We start from the raw sequence: 26,124 nt of genomic DNA, 5'->3' as shown, positions 1-26,124 counted from the left end.
TGATTTTGTGTGTATGAGTGCATTTGTACATAATGGCAAACTACTGACAAAGCAATGGTAAATTATTGACAATGTGTGTGTGCAACCCTATCTCCCAAAGAGGCCTTGTGATTGTGGGCCACCCTGGGCTGATGGGCCACCCTGGGCTGATGGGGGACAGAGTGCGGCTTACAAATCGTTTTAGTACCGGAGAACTAAAATCAACAACGTTTGGATGTACCCATCTGGAAGCTGCTCTGTTACACTTTTCTTTCCTGCGGTTGAATATTGTGAGTAAAATCCGATGCGGTCATAGCTGTAGAATACACTACAGTATATGAATATATAGGTGACATGAACCTGGGCCAGTCAGTGAGCGATTAATGTTGCGGTGTACATGCAGAATCAAAGAGTACGTATAGACTAGAAGGTTTCCTGTCCGTATGCTTTGGCTTTCTTCACAAAGAAGGCTTACTGGTGTAAAAAATTAGTCAAGCTGGAGCTGATCAAAGAACAGTTAATTTACCTAGCTCCATTATCAGTGTACATAGTCAAGTCACTTTGTACTGCTCTGTAGTACAATGAAACAAAGAGAAAACAATGGTGTACAGTTGAATACATTTTTTAATGCTTATTTATGGATGATGAATAGCTTGAATTCATTTTTACTTGACAATAAACATTGTTTGCCATAATCTGTGCTTATGTCAATAGAACTACATTCACGTTTTACAGCTGCTTTTAAGATGTTTGGTTGCAATTCCATTGGGGCTAAAATGCCTCTGACAAGCTCTGTATGTGGATTTTCTATCAATACAAACATGACTTTGACATTGAACATTAGAAACAGCACAAGCAACAAATCATTACAGGAGGGACAGGGTATGATCAGGATGCATAAGTACAAGTGTGTGAGTTTTAGCAGTTGCTGGTTTTTGTTTGGCTTCTGATCTCTCACACAAACTTGAATGGAGACTAGCAGTCATCTTAAATCAAAGGCCACAAAATTCATCAGATTGAAATGTAGGTTTTTACAATGAGTACATCATAACACATCCCCTCCACATATCCAGCATGAAAAGCCACAGTTACAGTTACTGTACTGTAATAGCAGTATGCACCTTGTGGTATGAGGCAAAGAACACCCACAATCTGATAAAAAAAAATGTCAAATGCACATCTCATTGCTATAGTCCTGTTTGATAAATGATGTTCACAGCATGGACTTCATGCACCAATTTCCAAGTAAGCCAGTTACAGTAGGATGGTATGAATTGTTCGCAGACACTGATAAAGGTGAAAAAGTTTAGAAATATATCAAAAGGAGACATTTTGACTGGTAGAGGTTAAAAGATGTACTCATTACTAGCTACATTACCAACTGCATTAATACAAGGACATTACACCAAAAATACAGTCAATTCACTGTTACAAATCATATTTTTTCCATAGACCAAAAACATCCGAAATGGATACAACTGTAATATTTACCTCACAAAGACACATTCTGCAGTCTATAAGAGGTTTTACTCTCAGTCAGCCTATTGGGAATGGTGTACACTGTCCCAGAGTGTGGACTTCGGTCAGATCCATCACTTGTCCTATTGTGCCAGTCTGGCTTCTCCTTCAGTCCAGTCATCCCTTTAGGGTGATTTACAGTCTCAGGCAGTCTCCATCCATGTCCCACGCTATATCCTCTCACTGAGGTACACATCTCCCCTCTCTCAGCTGGCCAGCATCCTGACTGGATGTACCTGGAGAACACATTGGAGTATTGGTGAACATACATTCTACATCTTCAGTGGCTAACCCAACTTCATTAACTTACTAATGCTCTCGAGTGTTTGGCTCTCCTCTGGGTTTTGGAATGGTAGCTGGAGCTGAGTGTCTACAGCAGGAGCTGGTGCTGCTGGGGGCTCTGTGGGGTCGTTGTTAGAGGGGTCATGAGTTGCGGACATACGGCTGCTGTGGGTTGTGTTGGCGTCCAGCATTTCCAAGAGCAGGTCATAGAGCAGCACGACATTCTTCTTCTTCATGCTAGAGAGGTGCTGCATGCCTTTGTTACTAAGGAGACATGGAGAGAAGGAGCAGGGGAATGTCATTTTGATAAACATCAAAAAAGTGTCGCTGACTGAAATTACAATGGACAGATCTGCAGGTGTGCTTTTATGTCACTGACTGACTGAACAGACACTGACACAGTAGACTCTTGTTGCTGCTAGTGAGACATTGCTGTTGCTGTAGCCTACCTGACGTGGCGAATGTGTGAGAGCAGCATGAGGAGGTGGGCCAGGCGGGATGACTGCTGCTGGAATGACAGGCCTCGTTTGGAGATGGCCCACACCAGGGCATCCGTCACTGAGTCCAGCAGACGCAGCAGCTTCCCCCTGCTCTCCAGATCTTCTGCCCTCTCCGGAGAGGTAGAGCAGATGTCTACAGGTGGACACAAACATAGACCCTATGTAACTATTCATTTATGAAGCAGAATCACTGGCAAACATCCACCTGTCGCACTCACATCACAGAGAGCACGTTCACTTACTTTAACTCCATAAACAAAAAAATCCTACTATCACTTAACATAATTAATTTGCATTTGAAACACTAGATGGCACTGGTGGGGAGAAAATTCTTTGGCCTACAAACATCTCCTTCATGAATCAGACATTCCAAACAAGAATAGACATTAAAATGTAGGCCTGAGGAATTGAGACATATCTTACTTCTGTCCAACAAAACAATTCCGCAATCCTATGCTCCGAGTTTCTAAACTAGATTTCTGTTGCACAATTTGTATTTTTCCAGCTTTTTTGGAAGAGAATCAACAGAGTCTGGCAGTGATAGGAGCCAGTGTATGTGTGGCCCGAGCTCTGACCCCAGTGAGGACAGACAGAGCAGTCAGTCACCCCACTGAAACCTGGGGTGAACATTGATAGGGATAGGACACCTTGATCCCTGGGAAAGGAAAACAACTTGTACTTTTCCATTGAGACTTACCCCCACACCAGTGGGCCGCCAGTGTTTAATGTTAATGTGTGCTATAGTGTTATTGTGTTTTCATCAGGAGTGTGACAATAACAAAAAATTACTTGTGGCGAGCAGAATTAATTACATCTGCATCATTCAAGACTGTTGCTTTGTGAGGTGTTAAAATTCACAGTTAGCCATTGTTATGAAAATGCAAGCTGAAAAGTACCTAGGGCCTTGCCTTGGCTCCAAGTTAGAGCAGGTCCATGAGACACGGGTGCCAGCCCGCGTAGATGGAAACAGAAAAGTCTGAGCCTTTTGGGTAAAACACTGGTGTAAATCCTCAATGGAAATATGGCAAACGTGCCCAATTACAAAAGTAGCTCCTAAAGGTGCTTTCACCTCCAGGTCTCTGACTGGGGACAAACACAGCCTCTCATACAGTACAGAGGTACTAATTATTTGACTCACTGGAGTTGAGGAGGATCATGGCTTTCAGACAGACGTACTCCTCCCTCTGAAGGTTCAGCTCCCGGAACCTAGAGGTGGCTGCCAGCAGCATGTCAAATATCTCCATAATGCCCTCCACACAGTTTCCCTCCTCCCTACAAACACACAGAGGGAAAGATATGTATTATACACACAGTATAGTTCATTCGGAAAGTATTCAGACCCTTTGACCTTTTCCACATTTTGTTACGTTACAGCCTTATTCTAAAATAGATTAAAATGATTTTTTCCCCCTCATCAGTCTACTCACAATACTCCATAATGACAAAGTGAAAAAAAGAAAGAAAAAAAACAGAAATACCTTATTTTCATAAGTATTCAGACCCTTTGCTATGAGACTCGACATTCAGCTCAGGTACATCCTGTTTCCATTGATCATCCTTGATGTTTCTACAACTTGGAGTCAACTTGTGGTAAATTCAATTGATTGGACATGATTTGGAAAGGCACACACCCATCTATATAAGGTCCCGCAGTTGACAGTGCATGTCAGAGCAAAAACCAAGCCATGAGGTTGAAGGAATTGTCCATAGAGCTCCGAGACAGGATTGTGTTGAGGCACAGATCTGGGGAAGGGTACCAACACATTTCTGCAGCATTGAAGGTCCCCAAGAACATTAATTCTTAAATGGAAGAAGTTTGGAACCACCAAGACTCTTCCTAGAGCTGGCCACCCGGCCAAATTGAGCAATCAGGGGAGAAGGGCCTTGGTCAGGGAGGTGACCAAGAACCTGATGGTCACTCTGATAGAGCATCTCTGTGGAAATGGGAGAACCTTCCAGAAGGACAACCATCTCTGCAGCACTCCACCAATCAGGCCTTTATGGTAGAGGGGCCAGACGGAAGCAACTCCTCAGTAAAGAGGCACATAACAGCCTGCTTGGAGTTTGCCAAAAGGAACCTAAAGGACTCTCAGACCATGGGAAACAAAATTCTCTGGTCTGATTAAACCAAGATTGAACTCTTTGGCCTGAATGCCAAGCGTCACGTCTGGAGGAAACCTGGCACCATCTCTACGGTGAAGCATGGGTGGCAGCATTGTGCTGTGGGAATGTTTTTCATCAGCAGGGACTGGAGATTAGTCAGGATTGAGGGAAAGATGAACGGAGCAAAGGACAGAGACATCCTTGATGAAAACCTGCTCCGGAGTGCTCGGGACCTCAGCCTGGGGCGAAGGTTCACCTTCCAACAGAACAACGACCCTAAGCAAACAGCCAAGACAATGCAGGAGTGGCTTTGGGACAAGTCTCTGAATGTCCTTGAGTGGCCCAGCCAGAGCCTGGACTTGAAACCGATCGAACATCTCTGGAGAGACCTGAAAATAGCTGTGCAGCGACGCTCCCAATCCAACCTGACAGAGCTTGAGAGGATTTACAGAGAAGAATGGGAGAAACTCCTCAAATACATGTGTGCCAAGCTTGTTGCATCATACCCAAGAAGACTCGAGGCTGTAATTGCTGCCAAAGGTGCTTCAACAAAGTACTGAGTAAAAGGTCTGACTACTTATGTAAATGTGATCAGTTTTTTTATTTTTAATACATTTGCAAAAAATTTGAATAACCTGTTTTTTCCTTTGTCATTAGATTGATGAGGGGAAAAAAACAATAATCAATTTTAGAATAAGGCTGTAACATAACAAAATGTGGAAAAAGTCAAAGGGTCTAAATACTTTACAAATGCACTGCACATTATTCATATTGTATAACTGTAGGTACACACATACTGTAATAAAAACTCTTAGTAATGGAGTGCCACAAATGAATGAAATTAATGTTGAGAGATTTGTTGAGGGGTGTGACAAAATTAAAGTCCAATCAAAACGCTGACCCACTTTTCTACTTAATGTGTTTTTCACGGCAGCCTCAAGAGACAGTGCCAAAGCCACACAATGGCCAGAGGACTGTGAACAATAAGTCCCATGTTATGGGAACACACCAAGGTTAGCTAAGCCTATAGTGATAGTCGCCGTGGTAGTGGAAAAGGTGAAACACTACTCAACCACACAACAAAACACACACTCACATACACTGCTGTAAGGCTTCAGACACGTAAACTCAAAGATAGGCAAATAAATATAGGAGCACATGTGCACACCTACTGTATTCAAAAGCCACACACCTCCTTAGACAAGTTAACAGCACACACACACACTCACATATAGACATGTAGTACAAGCACTCACACATCCAGTATCTTAGTCTCAGGAGTGAGATCATTCTCAAGGCCAATAAATCCTCTAACCTTCAGATTAGATTTACCCAAAACCAGAAATACAGCTAAATAACCAACATTCAATGTTTTAACAAACCCCAATGCTAAACTTTTTTAGGCTACAACACACATGTATAATTCTGACAAACAAAGTGGGACGTGTGATTTAGAGACAAACCTTTTGTTTACTGACAATTCAAAAAAGGTGCTTGTCAGCAAATTAAGACTTTGATATGGCCTAAGTTCAAAGTCAAAACAAAACTCAACATTAACTTAAGAACCTCAAAATACTAATCAATCAGGAATTTCAAAATATTCTGTCCAATCGTCTGAAGCAAACTCTGATGTCGGTATTATTGCATTTTCATATAGCTCATAGATTTATGGGAGGTCAACCTCAGCAATTTATTGGGAGAACACACTGTAACACTATCATTCTTATCAGTACCCACGCACACACAGAGTGAATAATGCTGGCCCCAGAGGGTACTGAGAATGTGAGTGTTCTTTTCCAGGCGTATTGGTGAAAGCTAATGAGCCTGAGCCTGTGGGAGTGACCAGTGAAGAGGGAGAGGTAACCCCAGGCCTGTCTTTCCAACACAACACCACATATTAAAACATGCTTTTAACTGGACACATAGTAAAAAACATTATTTAAAAAACAATTATTTTGCAGTTTGGTCTTTTCTAGATAAAAAAAAGGATGCACTTAATACTGACCAAGATATGACAGGAAATACATTATGTCAAATTTCTTTACTTGAAGATGTGATATTTAATGTTATACCGGTATACTGTATTTTGAAGCTTAGTAGTAAAACATAAGAAGTTGTACCTGTTGAGCTTTAGGTCTGGTGAGAATATGAGTTTCCCAGGGTGGTCGACAGACCTCCACATCAGACCCAGCATCAGCACCTCCAGCCAGCAACACTCCAACAGGTGCACCTGGTCCGTCAGACTCAGCTCTACAAAGCCTGTAGTACACAAGTGCGCACACACACACACACACACACACACACACACACACACAAAAACAAAGTGTGGGAAATGAGTGTTCATTGTTCACTGTAGCTATTGTATAGCTTTACTAGGACTGAGTCTGGGAACCAGAGAACATAAAAAGAACTAAAAGACCCCTAACTTTAGAGGGACTAATTAAAGGACAGATTAAATGCATGGTCGAGCCCTCACACACTAGAGACACCCTAAGCTCCCAGCAGTCTGTTGGTACAAGTACTGAAGGATGTACATTGGAACAAAGCCAAATACTGAGACACCTTGCAATGATGAAACAAAAATCCACAATGCATATCTAGTCTGTGGAGTTTTTGTTCTTCTTTATAGCAGACGATACAAGCTAATTGTCACATCTCCTTCTTTCACCAAACCCAATCTCAGACAAGAGTGTGTGTGAACTCAGTCCCATCTCCAGTGAGAGGGCACCTGCTGGGCTCACCTCTAAAACCCTGAGTGAGGAGGGAACAATGCTCACCAGCAGGATAGAAATGAGAGGAGTAGTAACCCCTTCATAGCCTGTGGGATATCCTGTCCAATAGGACTACACAGCTGTGTGCCTGGCTGCAGTACTGTATGTGGCGTAAAGAGAAGGCTAAGGGCTAACTACTACAGTAATGGACACAGTTAAAGGGTAGGGTGTGAAGGGTTTACAGCCAGACAGCTATTTTCTTCATATACCTCCTATCTCAAATATAGACCTGGGACACCGACAGACAGACAGACAGACAGACAGACAGACAGACAGACAGACAGACAGACGGACAGACAGACAGACAGACCCTCCAGGTGTCTCACCAGGGATCTTCTTGGCCCAGCTGATCATGAGGACCAACTCCTTGTCGGCCAGGTTGGTAAGTGACATCATCATGCTGGCCTCAGTGAAGGGCTTCTTCAGGTCCTCCATCAGGTAGATCTCTGGCGGCTCCGCTTCCATGATGCAGGAGATCAGCTGTTCTGGGGTCAGGGACGAGTGGTGCACCTCCAGCTGAGGGTGGGAGCCCCCCTCCAGACGCATCTGGGCCCTGGTCCCTACCCCTACCAGCCCGCCTGGCGCCCCCCGCCCCTGAGGTACACGCCGGTGCCTCGCCCCCCGGTAACTGCAGCGCTCTCGCCTCACACCTGGACAACAACACAGACAAGCAACAGAGAGGTTTCACTCCTACAGATACGGTACCTCTACAAGCTTACAGTATCTCTTGCCAAATGTTCTATTGACTACATAAGGTTAGGTTTCAAAACACAACTAGTGGGAGAAACTAGATAAGGAAGATGGCTGCCTACCACACTTCATCATGCCCACTTCATAACACTTGCGTAGGCGGCAGGCCTGGCAGCTTTTACGGCGGTTCTTGTCGATAGTGCACTGGTTAGTTGCTGGACAAATGTAATCATTGTGGCCTAGATGAGATAGTAGATATTACATGTCTGTACTATACATCATATCTGATCAACCTACAATCAACCTTATTCAGCATTCACCCCTAGGATTTCTTTCAGCAGCGATGGTCAAGTTAGCGTGGGGGGGAGGGGGGGCGTGGCCAATGGCACTGTCTCTGACAGCAATTTGAGGCCCTCTTGACCGCAGAGACAAAATGTTGCTGTTTTAAAACTAGTTTCTTGCAATTCTAAACATTTTGCCATGACTTATGCTGTGTTCTTCTTATGCTGTCTGAGTGACTAAAACATAAAATCAATGGGGGCCCCATGCCATGACATTTTGGGAATTTTAGATTCTCCCTGACTGTCTAGGTTTTATTTTGGTGATTGTTAGTTCTCAAAGATGATCTTATTTAAAAAATAAATACAGTACCAGTCAAAAGTTTGGACACACCTACTCATTCAAGGGTTTCTTTATTTTTACTATTTTCTACATTGTAAAATAATATTGAAGACATCAAAACTATTAAATAGCACATATGGAATCATTTAGTAAAACAACTCAAAGTATATTTTAGATTTGAGATTCTTCAAAGCAGCCACCCTTTGCCTTGATGACAGCTTTGCACACTCTTGGCATTCTCTCAACCAGCTTTTCCAACATATGCTGAGCATTTGTTGGCTGCTTTTCCTTCACTATGCGGTCGAACTCGTCGCAAACCATCTCAATTGGCTTGAAGTCAGGTGATTGTGGATGTCAGGTCATCTGATGCAGCACTCCATCACTCTCCTTCTTGGTCAAGTAGCCCTTACACAGCCTGGAGGTGTGTTGGGTCATTGTCCTGTTGAAAAACAAATGATAGTGGGACTAAGCACAAACCAGATGGGATGGCGTATCACTGCAGCATGCTGTGGTAGCCATGCTGGTTAAGTGTGCCTTGAATTCTAAATAAATCACAGACAGTGCCACCAGCAAAGCACCCCCACACCATCACACCTCCTCCTTCATGCACGGTGGAACCACACATGCAGTGATCATCCGTTCACCTACTCTACGTCTCACAAAGACACGGCGGTTGGAACCAAAAATCTCAAATTTGGACTCATCAGATTAAAAGGACAGATTTACACCAGTCTAATGTCCATTGCTCGTGTTTCTTGGCCCAAGCAAGTCTCTTCTTCTTATTGGTGTCCTTTTGTAGTGGTTTCATTGCAGCAATTCGACCATGAAGGCCTGATTCACGCCGTCTCCTCGAACAGTTGATGTTGAGATGTGTCTGTTGCATTTATTTGGGCTGCAATTTCTGAGGGTGAGGTAACTCTGGGTCTTCCTTTCCTGTGGAGGTCCTCATGAAAGCCAGGTTCATCATAGCCCTTGATGGTTTTTGCGACTGCATATGGAAACTTTCAAAGTTGTTGAAATTTTCCAGATTGACTGATATTCATGTCTTAAAGCAGCGGTCCCCAACCTTTTTTTGCACCATTGACCGCTCTCATATAGACAATATTTTTGACCCGGCCAGAATATCGATTAGGCCTACAAGTTTAGTACAGCTGCCTTTTCATTACATTTTAGTTTAAGTAGGTCTAACTGATGATATTATAAAAACAAAGTTCATATTTTTCTCTAACGACCATATAATAAAAACATTGCAACTCACCATGTCACTGAATCAGTGGGAGCCCTGAGCTTGTTTCCAGGCAACAAGACGGTCCCATTTAAGGGTGATGGGAGACAGTGATACCCGAATTGGTGTTCCTTATGTCCAGTCTACTCCGTAACTTCGTTTTTGTTGCCTTCATTACGGAAAACCCCCCTTCGTAGAGATAGGATGTTGGAAATGGAAGCAACGTTTTCAGTGCTTTTGTCGCTCTCTCAGGATATTCAGCCTTGATTTTAATCCAGAAAGTCGGCAGAAATTAGGTTCTCAACCATACTTTTAAGGCCAACGTCATTTGCAACCTCAAGGAGTTGATCTTCCTGTACGGTCGATTCACCTGGGACATTCACAAATGGGTCGCGGATCCTTTCCTTCACACTTCGTGGGTCTTTAGCGATTGGGAAGTAACGCTTGAACTCTGATGACAACGAAGCTAGATGATCGCGCACCAGCTGGGAGAAAGACGGCTCAGTCTCAGTCTCTCCCAAAATCCCCACTAATGTTTGGAACATGTCAAATATGCCCCTGTCCACTCGCCGTCCCCACAGTTCCAGTTTGGCGTTGAATGCAGCCACGTTATCTGCCAATTTAAAGACAGTTGTCATTCTCCCCTGAAGTGACAGATTTAGTTCGTTTAGCAGGTTGAATATGTCGCACAGGTAAGCGAGTTTTGCGACCCATCCTCGTCAATGAAATGTGCTGCCAGTGGTGACTTTCTACAAGCGATCTCCACATACTACGCACAGAGGGCTTGGAGCATGTGAGTCACCTGTCGCAATAAAGCCATATTTTAGGTAGGCCTCACCATATTTTCTATTGAACGAGGCTTTCTTTTTTTTTTTTTTGCAGTCGGGTTTTGCTGTCTCTGCATTATCGACATGGTCGTTGGGCCTTTTATCCCCCATGCCCCTTCAGAAGAAGCAACGTTTGTTTGTTTATATTTATGTCAGCTAACGTAGCTAGTTAGTACAAAGTTGCCGGGCAACATAGCTCACCCATTATTGAAATTCAAAATCTGTAAACTGTTGTGGGCGTGACAGAAATATTAGAGTGGTGAGAAAAGGACCAACAGACTGCACCAAGTTCAATGTAATTACTGCACAAATAGCCTAAAATTGTATATAATTATTATTTCATTTTACCGATTTAAAAAATATATTTATCCTTTCCGTGATGATGGACTGTCGTTTCTCTTTGCCTATATGAGCTGTTCTTGCCATAATATTGACTTTGTCTTTTACAAAATAGTGCTATCTTCTGTATACCACCCCAACTTTGTCACAACACAACTGATTGGCACAAACACATTAAGAAGGAAAGAAATTCCACAAATTAACTTTTAACAAGGCACACCTGTTAATTGAAATGCATTCCAGGTGATTACCTCATGAAGCTGGTTGAGAGAATGGACACACTTACTCATTCCAAACTTTTGACTGGTACTGTAGCTCCATTATCTTTGCTACATACTTTCTATCTGGTTCGAGTTGTTTTAAGTTTACATTGAAAACATTTTTTTTTTTTACACCAAATGTTTTATTTATATGACACACGGCATATATATATATATATATATATATATATACTTTTTTGGAGTGGCAGACCTTACAGGGCACTGAGACAGAGGGTGGCCACCATGACCACAGTCCCTAGGGTAGACATGGTAATGATCCCACACAACTCCCCTGGTGGTCATACCTTGGATGCTCCTCTTGAAGAAGGCCTTGCAGCCCTCACAAGACCACACGCCGTAGTGGTAGCCCGAAGCATAGTCATGACACACGGCACAGAAGTGCATGTCTGCCTTCACCACCACACAGCTGGCTGAGGAGGAGTTCACTTCCTCTCCGTCCTCCAGTCTCTTCCCCAGCAGCTTGGTAGGGTGGAGGAGAGGGCTATGAGAAGGAACGTCAATCAATGTTTAACAAACAAACTCCAAAGTAGAAGCCTCAGTTTTGTTAAGAGGCTCTCTCCTATTGTTTACCCATCTGAGATGTTATAGGAGACAAGAAAGGGTCAAATAAGACAGGTGTAAACATTAAAAGATACAAACGGAGGGTGTGTCAGATGTTGAAGGCTTGTAGCTACCTGCTGGGGCTGAGGCCGTGGGGTTTAGGCTCCACCCAGGGGGCGTGGGGGTTATGCTCACTGTACACCAGGGGCTGGGGGCAGTGCAAGGTCAGCGAGGGCATGTTGTGCTGGCCGTGGCCATGGTTGGGCCAGAAGAGAGAGGGACTGAGGGGTGGACATAGAGAAGGGCTGTCGGAGATAGGTGGTCTGCTGTAGCCGAGCATAGAGGGGTTGTAGAAGGCTAGGGGTCCGTGGCTGTGGCTGTAATCATGGCTGTTGTCTGTGTAGGGAGAGGGGATGCAGAATGTGCGGCTCTCCATGCCGCTCGGAGGGCTGTAGAGGGCGGGCAGGAGTCCCGGGGAGCTCCCCCTCTCTTGGGCCTTGCTGGAGCCCACATCTTGGGGCTGGAGCAGGGAAGAAATGTCTGTCCCACTTTCAGGAGAACAGGCCATGCTGGGGATAACGTTGGGCTGAAGTTGTGGCTGCTGCTGTCGTCTATTGCCTCCCTCACCGGGACCAGTCAGTGAGAAGTCCTACTTCAGCATGGAGGGTGGGATGGAGAAAGTGTATGCAGAGTCACATTCAAATACCACATAGATATTCTCAAGTGCACACAAAGTCACTCAACAAAATAATGTTGTCTTCACTCTTCATACTCAACAAAAACTATATGATCATAGCTGTTTATTTGAGGAAAGGTCATTGTTTGCATTGCTCAGAGTTAGAACAGTTTCAATTGCAAATCCTGAGTGGTAAATAGTTGTAATATATCTTACTCACATTGAGACTGTAAAAGGACAGATGCAATAGGAAATAATTTATTTAATTTGGTCTCAAACCTTGTCTAGACTACCAGTTACTTTTACTGTTGTCACTCCAGTGCACTTGTAGACTTCAGAGGAACACTCCTTCTTCTAACAATAGTGTAATTAAGGCAGGATGGAAGAGGGAAACATGTGAATACTCAAATCCAAATCATGTTGTAGAGAAAGAAAAAGTGCACCTGCATCAGACTGATAACAAGCCTGATCAGATGAAACAAATGAAAAAGAAATAGGTGCAACATCAAGTAACGTGGTATATTAAAATTGTTACAATCTTCCTTGGGAAAAGTGTGCATTTTTACGTGTGTAAGTAGATGTGTTCTGTATATATGGTATGTACTGGATGTGTGGGGCTTACGTAAGGCTGTACATATAGTGCCTTCAGAAAGTATTCATATCCCTTGACTTCATCCACATTTTGTTGTGTTACAGCCTGACTTCAAAATGGATTAAACCAAATTGTATTTAAAAAAAAAAATTTTTTTACACACAATAGCACATCAACAAAATGAAAACAGGTTTTTCAATTTTCTTTCAAATGTATTGAAAATTAAATACAGCATTTAGGTATACAATTTACATAAGTATTCACACCCCTGAGTCCAATACATATTAGAAATCACCTGTGGCAGTGATTACAGCTGAGTCTTTCTGGGTAAGTCTCTGAAAGCTTTGCACACCTGGTCTGTACAATATTTATCCATTATTCTTCTCAAGATTCTTCAAGCTCTATCAAATTGATCATTGCTAGACAACCATTTTCAATTCCTGCCAAAGCTTTTCAAACAGATTTAAGTCAGAACTGTAACTTGGCCACTCAGGAACATTCACTGTCTTCTTGGTAAGCAACTCCAGTGTACTTTTGGCCTTGTGTTTTAGGTTATTGTCCAGCTGAAAGGTGAATTCATCTCCCACTGTCTGGTGGAAAGCAGACTAAACTGGATTCCTTTGGCTCCATTCAAAGTATTTTTTTATCCTGAAAAACTCCCCAGTCCTTAACGATTACAAGCATACCATAACAAGATGCAGCCACCACGATGCTTGAAAATAGAGTGGTACTCAGTAATGTGTTGGCCTCATGGTGAAATACCTGAGCGGTTTCCTTCCTCCCCGGCAACTGAGTTAGTAAGGACACCTGTATCTTTGCAGTGACTGGGTGTATTGATACACCATCCATAGTGTAATGAATAACTTCATGCTCAAAGGGATATTCAATGTCTGTTTTTTTACCCATCTACCAATGGGTAAATCTTTGCGAGGCATTGGAAAACCTCTCTGTTCTTTGTGGTTGAGTCGGTATTTGAAATTCACTGCTCGACTGAGGGACCTTACAGATCGTGTTGTATGTGTGCGGTGCAGAAATGAGGTAGATTGAGTCCATGCGACTTATCATGTGAATTGTTAAGCAAATGTTTACTCCTGAACTTATTTTGGCTTGCCATAACAAAGGGGTTGAATACTTTGACTCAAGACATTTCAGATTTTCAATTAATTTGTAAAAAATTCTAGAAACATAATTCCACTTTGACATTATGGGGTATTGTGTGTAGGCCAAAAATCTAAATTTAATCCATTTTAAATTCAGGCTGTAACACAAAATGTGGAAAAAGTCAATGCTTGTGAATACTTTCTGAAGGCACTGTAGGCTGGGTCAAACAGGCCATCAGCACGTTAATCAGTGTCAGAGTGGATAACACAAGTACCAACTGCACAGCTACCAACAGCACAGGCCGAGGGCTGAGGACAGGCATTGGTTAGGTTTCCATTTCCATTCACACAAAAACAGGCCCACACATGAATTCAGAGTAAAGACGTCCATTCCAGCACATGCCCAGGAAACTCACCCAATCAAAGTATTTCACCTGAAGTTGCTGAGGGTCAATTCAGTTCCATACTTATAGCTTGATCTAAAACCATCCAGTCAGGCCTGGGTGTGATAACTCTTAAACCTCTTAAATGTAAAGGCAAAAACGTAGTATATTTGGAAAGAAGACATCTGGGCGATTGTGAGGAAATTATCAGAAGATAGGAGTTACATAGTTCAGGAGATACATAGTTCAGAATACACAAGCTCAAACGCACACAAAATAACAGTTTTTTAGTTTTTTTAATTTGAAAGTAATCTGTCATTGACAAGCTATAAGTGAATTATTGATGACTAGAGCTGAAAACTGAACAATATCAGCAAAAAAAGGTATTGATAGACCGAACAACTAGAAATGGGCAGATGTTTTAGTAAGTTGTGTCAGGTGTGGTCACGGGACGTTTCCAAGTCTCTGAGCCAGGAAGCAATAGTTCGCATTACGCATAAAAGGTTCTAGGCCTTGTTTTGTCCCACCCAGGTCAACTGCATAGCCCTGGAAAGCATATCTCATTGGCTACAAGAGACTCAAGGTGCCATAGTAGCCAATCCCATGTAATGTAAGCAGACATCATATTTTTCATGCGCAAAGATAAATGTTGCTATTAAGTGACACATCATAATTCACAATAGGATAGATATGTTCCTACCAACCAAAAGATTAATTTGATACCTCCCATGTAGCTATAGCTCAAACACAGACCAAATCGAAGCTTACCTCGTAAGATGTTTGCTATTTGGTGAAAACGTTGTGTAAAATAAACATTTTGACTCTCGGGCTGGTGATCAATAATGGTTGTTCACAGACAGACAAATAAGATATCCTCATGATCTGTGGAGTCCCGGCTTTCGGTGTGTATCAACATATTCTGTGTTTATTTTGTTTATGCTTCACAACGCTAACCGGAATATAGGTAGCAGCCATCTTGAAATGAAGTCATTGGCTCAGCCTCCCCTTATACATTCGTATGCCCATTTATGGTAGTAAGTCACAAAATATTTGAAGGCGCTAATCAATAGCCAAGATACTCAGCTTTCCGCAGACACCCTGCTTTTGCAGATATGGGCTACCGTTCTCGTTCCAGACTAAATTGAATAAAACAATTCTAATAAGTTCCCCAAATATGGGGAATTTACATTTATTTAACTATAACCCATACTGCGCTTGACCTTTCACATCATCACAAACCTCAATATGAGACCAAGCTTGTGGAACTCAACATTCAGATGTAGGGAAAATGTTGTTTATCGCTACTCATCTTAAGTAATATATAACACAGTTTGAATATTAAAACAATATTAAATTAGAAAGTAAGACAAAAATATTCCAACAAAATACTTCCCCAAAATCTCAAACACTTTTTTTAACATACAGAACATATAAGAATGTACTGAGTCACTTACGTTTACATGCTGAGGATTTGGAACTGGGTTAACAACTATTGACAGTCTGAACGGCCCGATGTTTTGTCAAATGCTGGCAATCCAGTGGTTTGGTCTTTGGACAGACAGTCTAGTTGTTGAACCTGCAGCCTGGCAGAGGTCCATGGTAAACCCAGCACTGCATCACATGTCAAAGGTCATGGTGCCAGCTCTGTTAATAAGACTATATACTTGGAAGACGAAATGTTCTTATCAGGCCAGGCCTGGGATAACTATAGATTTAACTATACTTTGTGGAAAGTAAAAAACTATTTTGGGTGACTAAAACTATTTGAATACATATCCCAAATATAACAACTTTTTAAAACTATTTGTATACAGATCTCAGGAAGTGACTACTTTTCAGAAACGTTTGGATTGGCTGCCTTCAACTAATGGTAGGGCTGTATCTGGAAATGCATGTTGAAGATAGAAATATAATTAATAGAGAACACAATCTTCTATACTATTCCAATCTATCTGACAGTCATATTTGATCAATACATTTCTAGATAAACATTCTGCAGAAAAAAACTAAACCAAAAACAACTATATTGGTTCGCTAATACAGGACTAGTAAAGGCCCAGAGCCCGGTTGCATAAAACATCGTATGTTAATTCCCCCCTAATCTTTTACCTAAAAGTTTCCTTAACTTTAAGTCAGTTGCACAAAACATTTTAAGACGAATTTCCTCCTTAAATGAAGTAAAAAAGTTAATGGTGCCGATGAGGTCCTTTAAGTGCTTCATTCAGTATGGATAAAATTATTCCTTTAGGTAAAACACTTAAGATGTTTTATGCAACCGGGCCCAGTGCACTACTTTTGTGAGAGAGAGAAAAAATTCCCCCCCAAAACATTGCAAACAGCAAGTTGGATGCTTAGCAAAAACTACTTCGAACCTCTTTGACCGTCTGGGGGTAAGTGTTCTTGTTTCAAACACACTACACCCTTCAAACTTAACTCTGGACCTCAAAGTCAGTTCCACTGCATTTTTTCCTTGTTCTCCTCTAATCAGGGACTGATTTAGACCTGGGACACCATGTGTGTGCAATTAATTATCAGGTATAACAGAAAACTAGCAGGCTCCGGACCTCAAAGGGAAAGAGTTGAATACCCCTGCACTATACCATCTTTAAAGGGATAATTTACTCCGAATACCGACTAAGATAATTGACTCTTGACAGCTCCATCCCCATTCAACGGATGCCTGGGAAGGGGGAAGAGAGTTATCTAGCAGCTACCAATCACCCAAACCACAAGCAATGATTTGGACAAAGCACGATTCATCAAGTTCAATTGAGCGTTGTATTTGGTTGAAGCTCTGGATGATTCACAGGCATGTTCTCTCTCTCACATTTTCATAACACTTCCCAGAAGGCATACAGTACAACTACAGCTCACAGCCCGGGAGATGCCTACGGATCTCCATTCGCTCATCGCCTTGACCATCTGGATCGATGGGCGAGTACGGGAACGTAGGAGGTAGAGGAGGTCTGATTCAGGTCCCACTTGCTCGCCCAAGGATCCCGCCGCGCCTCAGAGGAATCCAGGAAGTCCCCGGCGTCTACGTTCCCAAGAGAATCCGAGGTTACCCGAGTTCCCCCGAGAGCCGATGAAACTCGGCAGAGTTAGGTTGTCTACAGCCGAACGTTTACGCAGACTTAACACTAAGAGTAATCTGCATTGCGGGACTACCAGTCATTACGTGTTTACCTGTCCATTAAAAGATCATGCTCATCAGTAGGTACGAGTACTCTGGGCCATACAGAGAATTTTCCTTCTCCCCTTACTTGTACCCCTCTCCATGCCATCCTGCTCTGGGGCGACCAGTCAAAATGTCTCCGGGTACTTATTGACTCTGGTGCCAATAAGAGTTTCATGGACACCACCCTGGTGTCAGAGCTGGGCATCCCCACTCAGCCCCTCTCCACTCCCATGGACGTTAGAGCGCTGGATGGGTGCTCTATAGGCAGAGTCACCCACAATACTACTCCTATCAACCTGCGAGTGTCAGGAAACTACAGTGAGTCTATGTGGTTCATGCTCATCAAGTCTCCTCAGGTACCCATGGTATTGGGGTTTTCATGGCTCCAGCGACACAATCCCCTTCTCGACTGGACTTCTGGCGTTATCATGGGCTGGATCCCGTTCTGCTATGATCATTGCCTTTTGTCGGCGCAGCCTGCCCCGGGAATTCTTCCTGTGGGCTCGGAAGAAGCCTCGGTCCTCTCCACAGAGTACCAGGACCTCCGGGAGGTATTCAGCAAGGCCCGGGTCACTTCGCTTACTCCGCATTGACCCTACGACTGCGTGATCAGCCTTCTCCCGGGCACTACACCACCCCGGGGACGGCTGTATTCATTGTTGGGTCTGGAAACCAAGGCTATGGAAATGTACATTGAGGACTCCCTAGCTGCAGGATGTATCCATCCTTCTGCCTCCCCCGCCGGTGCAGGGTTCTGCTTTGTGGAATCGACTACTGGGACCTTAATGACATCACGGTTAAGAACCGCTACCCGCTACCACTAATCGCCTCTGCTTTTGACTGCTCCAGGGGTCAACCATTTTCTCTAAATTGGACCTGCGGAACGCATACCCTCTGATGCGGCTACAGGAAGGTGACAAGTGGAAGGCAGCCTTCAACATGGCTAGTGGACACTACGAATACCTGGTGATGCCATTCAGTCTGCGCTCCTGCTGTTTTCCAGGCCCTGGATAACGACGTTCTCCATGACACGTTGAACCGGTTCGTGTTCGTCTACCTCGACAACATCCTCGTCTTTTCCCACTCCGATCAAGAACACTTTCTCCATGTCCGACAAGTCCTCTAGCGTCTCCTGGAGAACCAGCTTTTTGTTAAAGCAGAAAAATGCGAATTCAATCGCTCCACCATCTCCTTCCTAGGATACATCATCGCTGCTGGTAATGTGCAGATGGATCCCGGAAAGTTGAGAACGGTGGTGGATTGGCCCCAACCCACGTCCAGAATGCAGCAGCAACGATTACTGGGATTTGCCCATATCTATCGCCATTTTATCCAGGGTTACGGTACCCTGGCTTCCCCCCTTTCAGCACTCACCTCTCCCAAGGTTCCGTTCACATGGTCCCCAGCTGCTGACTGGGCGTTCCTGGACCTAAAGCTTCAGGTAGCCTAGTGGTTAGAGCGTTAGGGGGCCAGTTACCGAAAGGTTGCTGGATTGAATCCCCAAGATGACAAGGTAAAAATCTGTTGTTCTGCCCCTGAACAAGGCAGTTAACCCACTGTTCCCCGGTAGGCCGTCATTGTAAATAAGAATTTGATCTTAACTGACTTGCTTAGTTAAATATATATATTTTTTTAATTCACCACAGCTCCCATATTAATCCATCTGGACCCATCCCGTTAGTTCATGGTGGTCGATGCTTCGGACGTCGGAGTGGGGGCTGTCCTGTCCCAGCATTCTGCCCTGGACCTTAAGCTGCATCCCTGCTCCTTCTTCTCCCATTGTCTTAATGCCACGGAGAGGAATTACGATGTGGGAAATCAGGAACTACTCGCTGTGAAGATGGCGTTGGAGGAGTGGAGGCACTGGTTAGAGGGGGCAGAACATTCATTCATTGTGTGGACGGATCACAAGAACCTGGAATATCTCCACACTGCCAAGCGTCTCAACTCCAGGCAAGCTCGATGGGCCCTGCTTTTCACTCGGTTCAACTTAACCATCTCCTACCACCTGGGGTCCAAGAATGTTAAGCCGGATGCGCTTTCATGCCGCTATAGGTCATCTGCTACATCCTCAGAACCCGAGACCCTCCTTTCTACCCCATGTCTGGTGGCTGCACTCACCCCTTGGGAATAGAGAACCAGGACCGTGAGGCGCAGCTTTCCCAGCTGGACTCCGGGTGGGGGGGCCCGGCTAACCAGATGTTTGTCTCAGATGCTGCCCACTCCCCGGTCCTGAAATGGGCTCATTCCTCCAGGCTTGCCTGCCACCCTGGCTCCCAACGAAACCTGGCCTTTGTGCGGCAACGCTTTTGGTGGACCAACATGGTTCCTGACGTCTCCGCGTTCGTTGCCGCCTGCACTGTCTGTGCTCAGAATAAGACTCGTCGGCAAGCTCCGCCTGGTCTCCTTCAACCACTTCCTGTCCCTCACTGTCCCTGGTCATATATATCCCTGCACTCCCCCATGGACTTCCGGTGGACATGGTCTGCGACCGTGGTCCTCAGTTCTCGTCCTGGTTCTGGAAGGTGTTTTGCACACTCATTGGGTTGTCGGCCAGCCTGTCCTCCGGGTTTCACCCCATGTCTAACGGCCAGTTGGAGCAAGCCAATCAGGACCTGGAGACGACTCTTCATTGCCTTGTCTTTGTCAACCCCACCACCTGGAGCCAGCAACTCGTGTGGGTGGAATACGCCCGCAACACCCTCCTTTGCTCAGCCACTGGTCTCTTGCCTTTTGTGTGTTCGATGGGTTATCAGCCCTCGGTCTTCCATGAGCAAGAGGAAGTCAGTATACCCTCGGCCCAGATGTTCGTCCGCTTGCTATCGCCGGACCTGGAAGAGAGCCCGGTCTGCTCTTCTCAAGATCATCTCCAGGTATCGACGACGCGCGGACCGCCCCCGGACCCCGGCTCCCCGTTATCGTCTCGGGATCTGCCCCTCCGGGTGGAGTCCTGCCCCTCCGGGTGGAGTCCTGCAAACTTTCCCCCCGTTTTATCGGCCCTTTCCCCATCTCAAAGATTCTTAGCCCCTCTGCTGTTCATCTTCTGTTGCCCCGCACCCTCCGAATACATCCCACTTTTCATGTATCAAGGATACCTCTGTCTCACAGCCCTCTGTCTCCTCTTTCTCCTCTTTTATACCAGTGTTTTCTGTTTGTCTGTTGCCATTTCGTCTTGTCTCGTCAAGCCTATCAGCATGTTTTTTCTCGTACTCCTGTTCTCTCTAGTCCCTGTTTTCTAATTCTTCCAGTTTTGACCAGTCTGCCTGCCGTACTGTACCTTACTGACTCTGCCCTGGATTACTGACCTCTGCCTGCCCTTGACCTGTCGTTTGCTTGCCCCATTTTGTCAATAAACCACTCTGATTCGAACTGTCTGCATCTGGGTCTTATCTTGAGTACTGAGAGTTTTTGCTTTGTCATCATGGGGTATTGTGTGTAGATTGATGAGGGAAAAAAACGAATGAATCAATTTTAGAAAAAGACTGTAATGTAACAAAATGTGGAAAAAGTCAAGGGGTCAGAATACTTTCCGAATGCACTGTAACATATTGAAAATGCCCACGCTACACACGTCTATATTGGCCAGCTAATACAGGACTAGTAAAGGTCCAGTGCTCTACTTTTGTGAAAAAATTAAAATGTAATGTATTTTGTGTTTACCAGCATTTGTAACTTGAGTCTGATCTGTACAAAACAGTTAATCTGATAATACTTGTGGAATATGAAAATACTTGCTTGATATGATTTCCAGTTTCTTGAAATACTTTGCAAACACAACTTATTTCTATGTGAATACCGAAATGGTCTGTTCATTCCTTTTACATTTTAGTAAATGTAGTGAGTGCATACATTTTCATACTTTTTCATACTGATCCTATGGTGGGAATTGAACCCACAACCCTGTCAGGGATCCCTCTGGAACTTTCATTGCGCACACCTGGCCCCTATTTCCACTAATTGTATTTGCATATATGTGCCCTTTGTTCACCATAGTGCTGTCGATTATTGTTATAATGTCTGTTGGTGCGTGGGAGTACCTGTGCTGTGTGTTTTGGCTTTCGTGCCATTGTGTATTGCGCAGATGATTACGGGTCTCCTCCCGTGTGTTAATCATTGTGCGCGTGTTATTTATTCGAAGTACTCCTCGCTCTTTTGTTTGGGTTTCAACCCTGTGTTTTGTTACGTGTTTGTTTGGTCTTTGTCACCGTGCCCTTACACGGCATGCCGTAATTTGGGTGTAATAAAAATCCATATTACACAGACTGCGCCTGTCTCTGCACTTATGCCAGCGTGACAAACCCTAGCAAGCACCATGCTCTACCAACTGAGCCACATCATCATATCAAATCATCACAAACCACTTGATGTCTCAATGTACTCAATTACTGTATTGTGCATTGTTTTTATTGTAAAGGTTATTCAACAACTCTTACAATTCCAACAATTGAAACCTGAACGATAGTGTTCTTAATTATACAACTACCTTTTTTGCCAAAGCAGAGATACTGAAAGCAGTGTTTCCCCTGTGCTAAAGACATGTAAGCGTTGGCAGTGAAGTCAGATGCAGGAGAGCAGAAATGGGTAATAGCCGGAGCAGTTTAATACAAAACCCACGGCAATACAAAAAGAACCTACATGGGTACAAAACCCGACGCACCAGTAACATAGAGTACAAGCACTTACAAACAAACAATTCCACACAAGGACATGGGGGGAGCAGAGGGTTAAATACACAACAATTAATGAGGGAAATGGAAACCAGGTGTGTAAGAAAACAAGACAAAACAAATGGAAAATGAAAAGTGGATCGACGATGGCTAGAAGACCGGCGATGCCGACCGCCGAACTCCGCCCGAACAAGGAGAGGAAACGACTTTGATGGAAGTCGTGACAAGACATCTATATCAGTCTGCTAATAAAGGACTAGTAAAGGCACAGTGAATTTTATTTTTTATTTTGTTTTATGAATATTCATATACAGTGTGCAAAGCTGTCATCAAGGCAAAGGGTGGCTACTTTGAAGAGTCTCAAATATAAAATACATTTGTTTAACACTTTTTTGGTTACTACATGATTCCATATGTGTTATTTCATAGTTTTGATGTCTTCACTATTATTCTACAATGTAGAAAATATAAAAAAATGAAGAAAAACCCTGGAATGAGTAGGTGTCTAAACTTTTGACTGGCACTTTTGACAGGGTTATGAACATAGCCACGAGAACTAGGGGTGCTGAGGGTGCTGCAGCATTCCATGAAAAATCAGAATATTTTTATTATATGAAAAAAAAATTCATGGAGTGCTGCAGCACCCTCAGCACCCCTAGTTCTCGTGGCTTGTTCATAACCATGTCATATGCCATTGCACAGACAACTTAAGTAAAGTGACATTAATTTGAAGTGTTATAAAACAGTTATGAATGTGCTTAATACCCAGTGTTGGGAAAGCTCCTCTGAAAATATAGTTTGCCAAGCTACCAATTACTTCAAACAATTTTTTTTCTCTACACTAAAGCTACCCGTAAGAAAAAATATAATTTACTTCACTAAAGTTACTATGAAATAGTAGTTCACTACATCCAAACTACTTTGTGAAAAATGTTCATATGTAAATCTGAAATGTCATAGACAATGTAAGATGTTATCTGTACTGTACTGTAATATACCGTACTCCACTCCAGTGGTTTTCAAACTGGGGGGGGCGCTAGGGACTCCGTGGAACAACAATAAAAAAAGCATGTTTTACCCATTTATATCTCAGTATTAAATATTGGTTTTAGTGTACCTACAGAACATGTTTTACAAATCTTGATACATCTTCCTGTCTTTCCTATCCAACCCCAATAACAATCATATTTTCCCATCAGTATGCAAATAGCATTTGCACTTTCCTGTCTCAATCTACACCAGTGGTAGTTAGGGCCTTATTACTGAGGGGCACGCCACGGGGCCCTGACCTCCAGGGGGCCCTTTACCCAATTATTATAATTATTTCCGGTGGCAGTTGGGGAGGCCCACAATCAGAACTTAGTTAGGGGCCAAATTGCTAGAACCAGCCCTGTGAAGAAAGCATACAAACCGGACATAAGTCATAGCAAAATGTTAAGAATAGCAGGCAATTTGCTTTAAAACAGTTATTTTTTCTCTCAGCCTCATGGCAAAATGGGTAAAATAGCAGGAAATTTGCTTTAACAATATAAAATGATCACCACTGGTAGTCATTGGCGCTGCTCGCAAGCTGCATGCGGCGCTCAAGAACTTAATTGGCGGCTCGCGAAAATATACATTTATTTTTAAGGGGACTTCGCCCAGGGTTTCAGAATATTTGCCAAAGGCTCAGTGCACTACTTTTGTGAGAATTAATTTAGCATTAAAAGGTTGGAAAACCCCTGCTCTACTCTACTGAATTAGACTCAACTGTACTGTACTCTACTTTGCTCTACTGTACAGCTGTCATGTACATTGTAAGGATGGGACCAAAACGCAGCGGGAATGTGAATACTCATCTTATTTTATTTAGAAGAAAACCAAAATAAACACTTAATCAAAAACAACGACGAAAAACAGTCCTGTAAGGCACACAGGTACACACGGAACAACTACCCACAAATCCCAATGAAAAAACACCCCTACTAAATAGGACCTTCAATTAGAGGCAACGATGAACAGCTGCCTCCAATTGAAGGTCAACCCAATAAACTAAGCATAGAAATAGAATAACTAGACACAGACATAGAAATGGACTAACATAGAACATATCCCAAAAAAAAGAAACGCACTAAACAAACACCCCCTGCCACGCCCTGACCAAACTACAATAACAAACAACCCCTTTTACTGGTCAGGACGTGACAACAGCACTGAATTAAACTGTACTGTCCTGCACTGTGCTGTACTCTGCTGAATTTAACTTTACTAGACTCTACTGTACACTACTGAATTAAACTGTACTGTCCTGCACTGTCACAAATCATAGGCCCCGGGACTATGCTGTTTGCTCAAAATAGGGAGTTGTTAAGAAACAATCAAATCTATTGGTTCTACAGACAGATTAGTCTTCTCTTTTCAGCAATAGGCATTTGCTTTCCAAACTGTGTTTTTCTTGCTATTGTATTTTGAAATTTGCAAAACACTAACTGATAGCAACCAACCATAGAAAAATAATCCATAGATGGCAGTTCCAATTCAAATCAGGACTGGCAGTCATCTCTAGTGGGCCCAAATTGCCAAGCTAATAGGTTCCAAAACACTTCTATGGTTTATACAGTTGAAGTCTGAAGTTTACATACACTTAGATTGGAGTCATTAAAACTCGTTTTTCAACCACTCCACAAATTTCTTGTTAAAACCTGTTTGGGATAGGGGGCAGTATTTTCACGGCCGGATAAAAAACGTACCCGATTTCATCTGGTTACTACTCCTGCCCAGAAACTAGAATATGCATATAATTAGTAGATTTGGATAGAAAACACTCTAAAGTTTCTAAAACTGTTTGAATGGTGTCTGTGAGTATAACAGAACTCATATGGCAGGCCAAAACCTGAGAAGATTCTATACGGGAAGTGCCCTGTCTGACCATTTCTTGTCCTTCTATAGCCTCTCTATCGAAAATACAGCCTCTGTGCTGTAACGTGACATTTTCTAAGGCTTCATTGGCTCTAGGAAGGCGCCAGAACGTGGAATGATAGCTCTGCAGTCTCTGGGCGAAAAACAGCAGGGGTTTTGGTGAGTGGTCCTTCCGGGAACAATGACACTGAGGCGCTCGTGCACGTGACGACTCCATTTTTTTCTTTCACTGTTTGAACGGATACAACGTCTCCCGGTTGGAATATTATCGCTATTTTACGAGAAAAATCGCATAAAAATTGATTTTAAACAGCGTTTGACATGCTTTGAAGTACGGTAATGGAATATTTTGAATTTTTTTGTCACGAAACGCGCCGGCGCGTCACCCTTCGGATAGTGACTTGAACGCACGAACAAAACGGAGCTATTTGGATATAACTATGGATTATTTCGAACCAAAACAACATTTGTTGTTGAAGTAGAAGTTCTGGGAGTGCATTCTGACGAAGAACAGCAAAGGTAATCCAATTTTTCTTATAGTAAATCTGACTTTGGTGAGTGCCAAACTTGGTGGGTGTCAAAATAGCTAGCCGTGATGGCCGGGCTATGTACTCAGAATATTGCAAAATGTGCTTTCACCGAAAAGCTATTTTAAAATCGGACACCGCGATTGCATAAAGGAATTCTGTATCTATAATTCTTAAAATAATTGTTTTGTTTTTTGTCAACGTTTATCGTGAGTAATTTAGTAAATTCACCGCAAGTTTTCGGTGGGTATGCTAGTTCTGAACAAAACATGCTAATGTAAAAAGCTGTTTTTTGATATAAATATGAACTTGATTGAACAAAACATGCATGTATTGTATAACATAATATCCTAGGAGTGTCATCTGATGAAGATCATCAAAGGTTAGTGCTGCATTTAGCTGTGGTTTTGGTTTTTGTGACATATAT

General features: G+C 43.2%; 1 protein-coding gene across 5 annotated transcripts in view; it reads right to left on the bottom strand.

Moving 5' to 3' along the window:
- Positions 1 to 585: 585 nt before the first annotated feature.
- The window catches only part of LOC115172515 (estrogen receptor beta), a 32,108-nt gene continuing 6,569 nt past the window's right edge, over positions 586 to 26,124 (bottom strand). The window contains exons 1-10 of one of the 5 annotated variants that reach the window (XM_029730045.1): positions 15,882 to 15,995; positions 11,811 to 12,328; positions 11,421 to 11,617; positions 7,966 to 8,082; positions 7,480 to 7,803; positions 6,503 to 6,641; positions 3,418 to 3,551; positions 2,229 to 2,412; positions 1,808 to 2,043; positions 586 to 1,733 (exon numbers count right to left, since the gene is read on the bottom strand). In XM_029730045.1, coding sequence (XP_029585905.1) covers positions 1,678 to 1,733; positions 1,808 to 2,043; positions 2,229 to 2,412; positions 3,418 to 3,551; positions 6,503 to 6,641; positions 7,480 to 7,803; positions 7,966 to 8,082; positions 11,421 to 11,617; positions 11,811 to 12,244 — 1,821 coding nt within the window. In that variant the 5' untranslated portion in view covers positions 12,245 to 12,328; positions 15,882 to 15,995 and the 3' untranslated portion in view covers positions 586 to 1,677. Of the gene's footprint in view, positions 1,734 to 1,807; positions 2,044 to 2,228; positions 2,413 to 3,417; positions 3,552 to 6,502; positions 6,642 to 7,479; positions 7,804 to 7,965; positions 8,083 to 11,420; positions 11,618 to 11,810; positions 12,329 to 15,881; positions 16,014 to 26,124 lie in introns of those variants that run through there. The other 4 variants (XM_029730044.1, XM_029730047.1, XM_029730046.1 and 1 more) reach the window with 4 other exon arrangements.

This window comes from Salmo trutta, chromosome 33 (genome assembly GCF_901001165.1).
Source record: "Salmo trutta chromosome 33, fSalTru1.1, whole genome shotgun sequence".
NCBI lineage: Eukaryota > Metazoa > Chordata > Actinopteri > Salmoniformes > Salmonidae > Salmo > Salmo trutta.
Note: the sequence above shows the minus strand (reverse complement) of the source record. Positions and strands in the feature narration are given on the sequence as shown.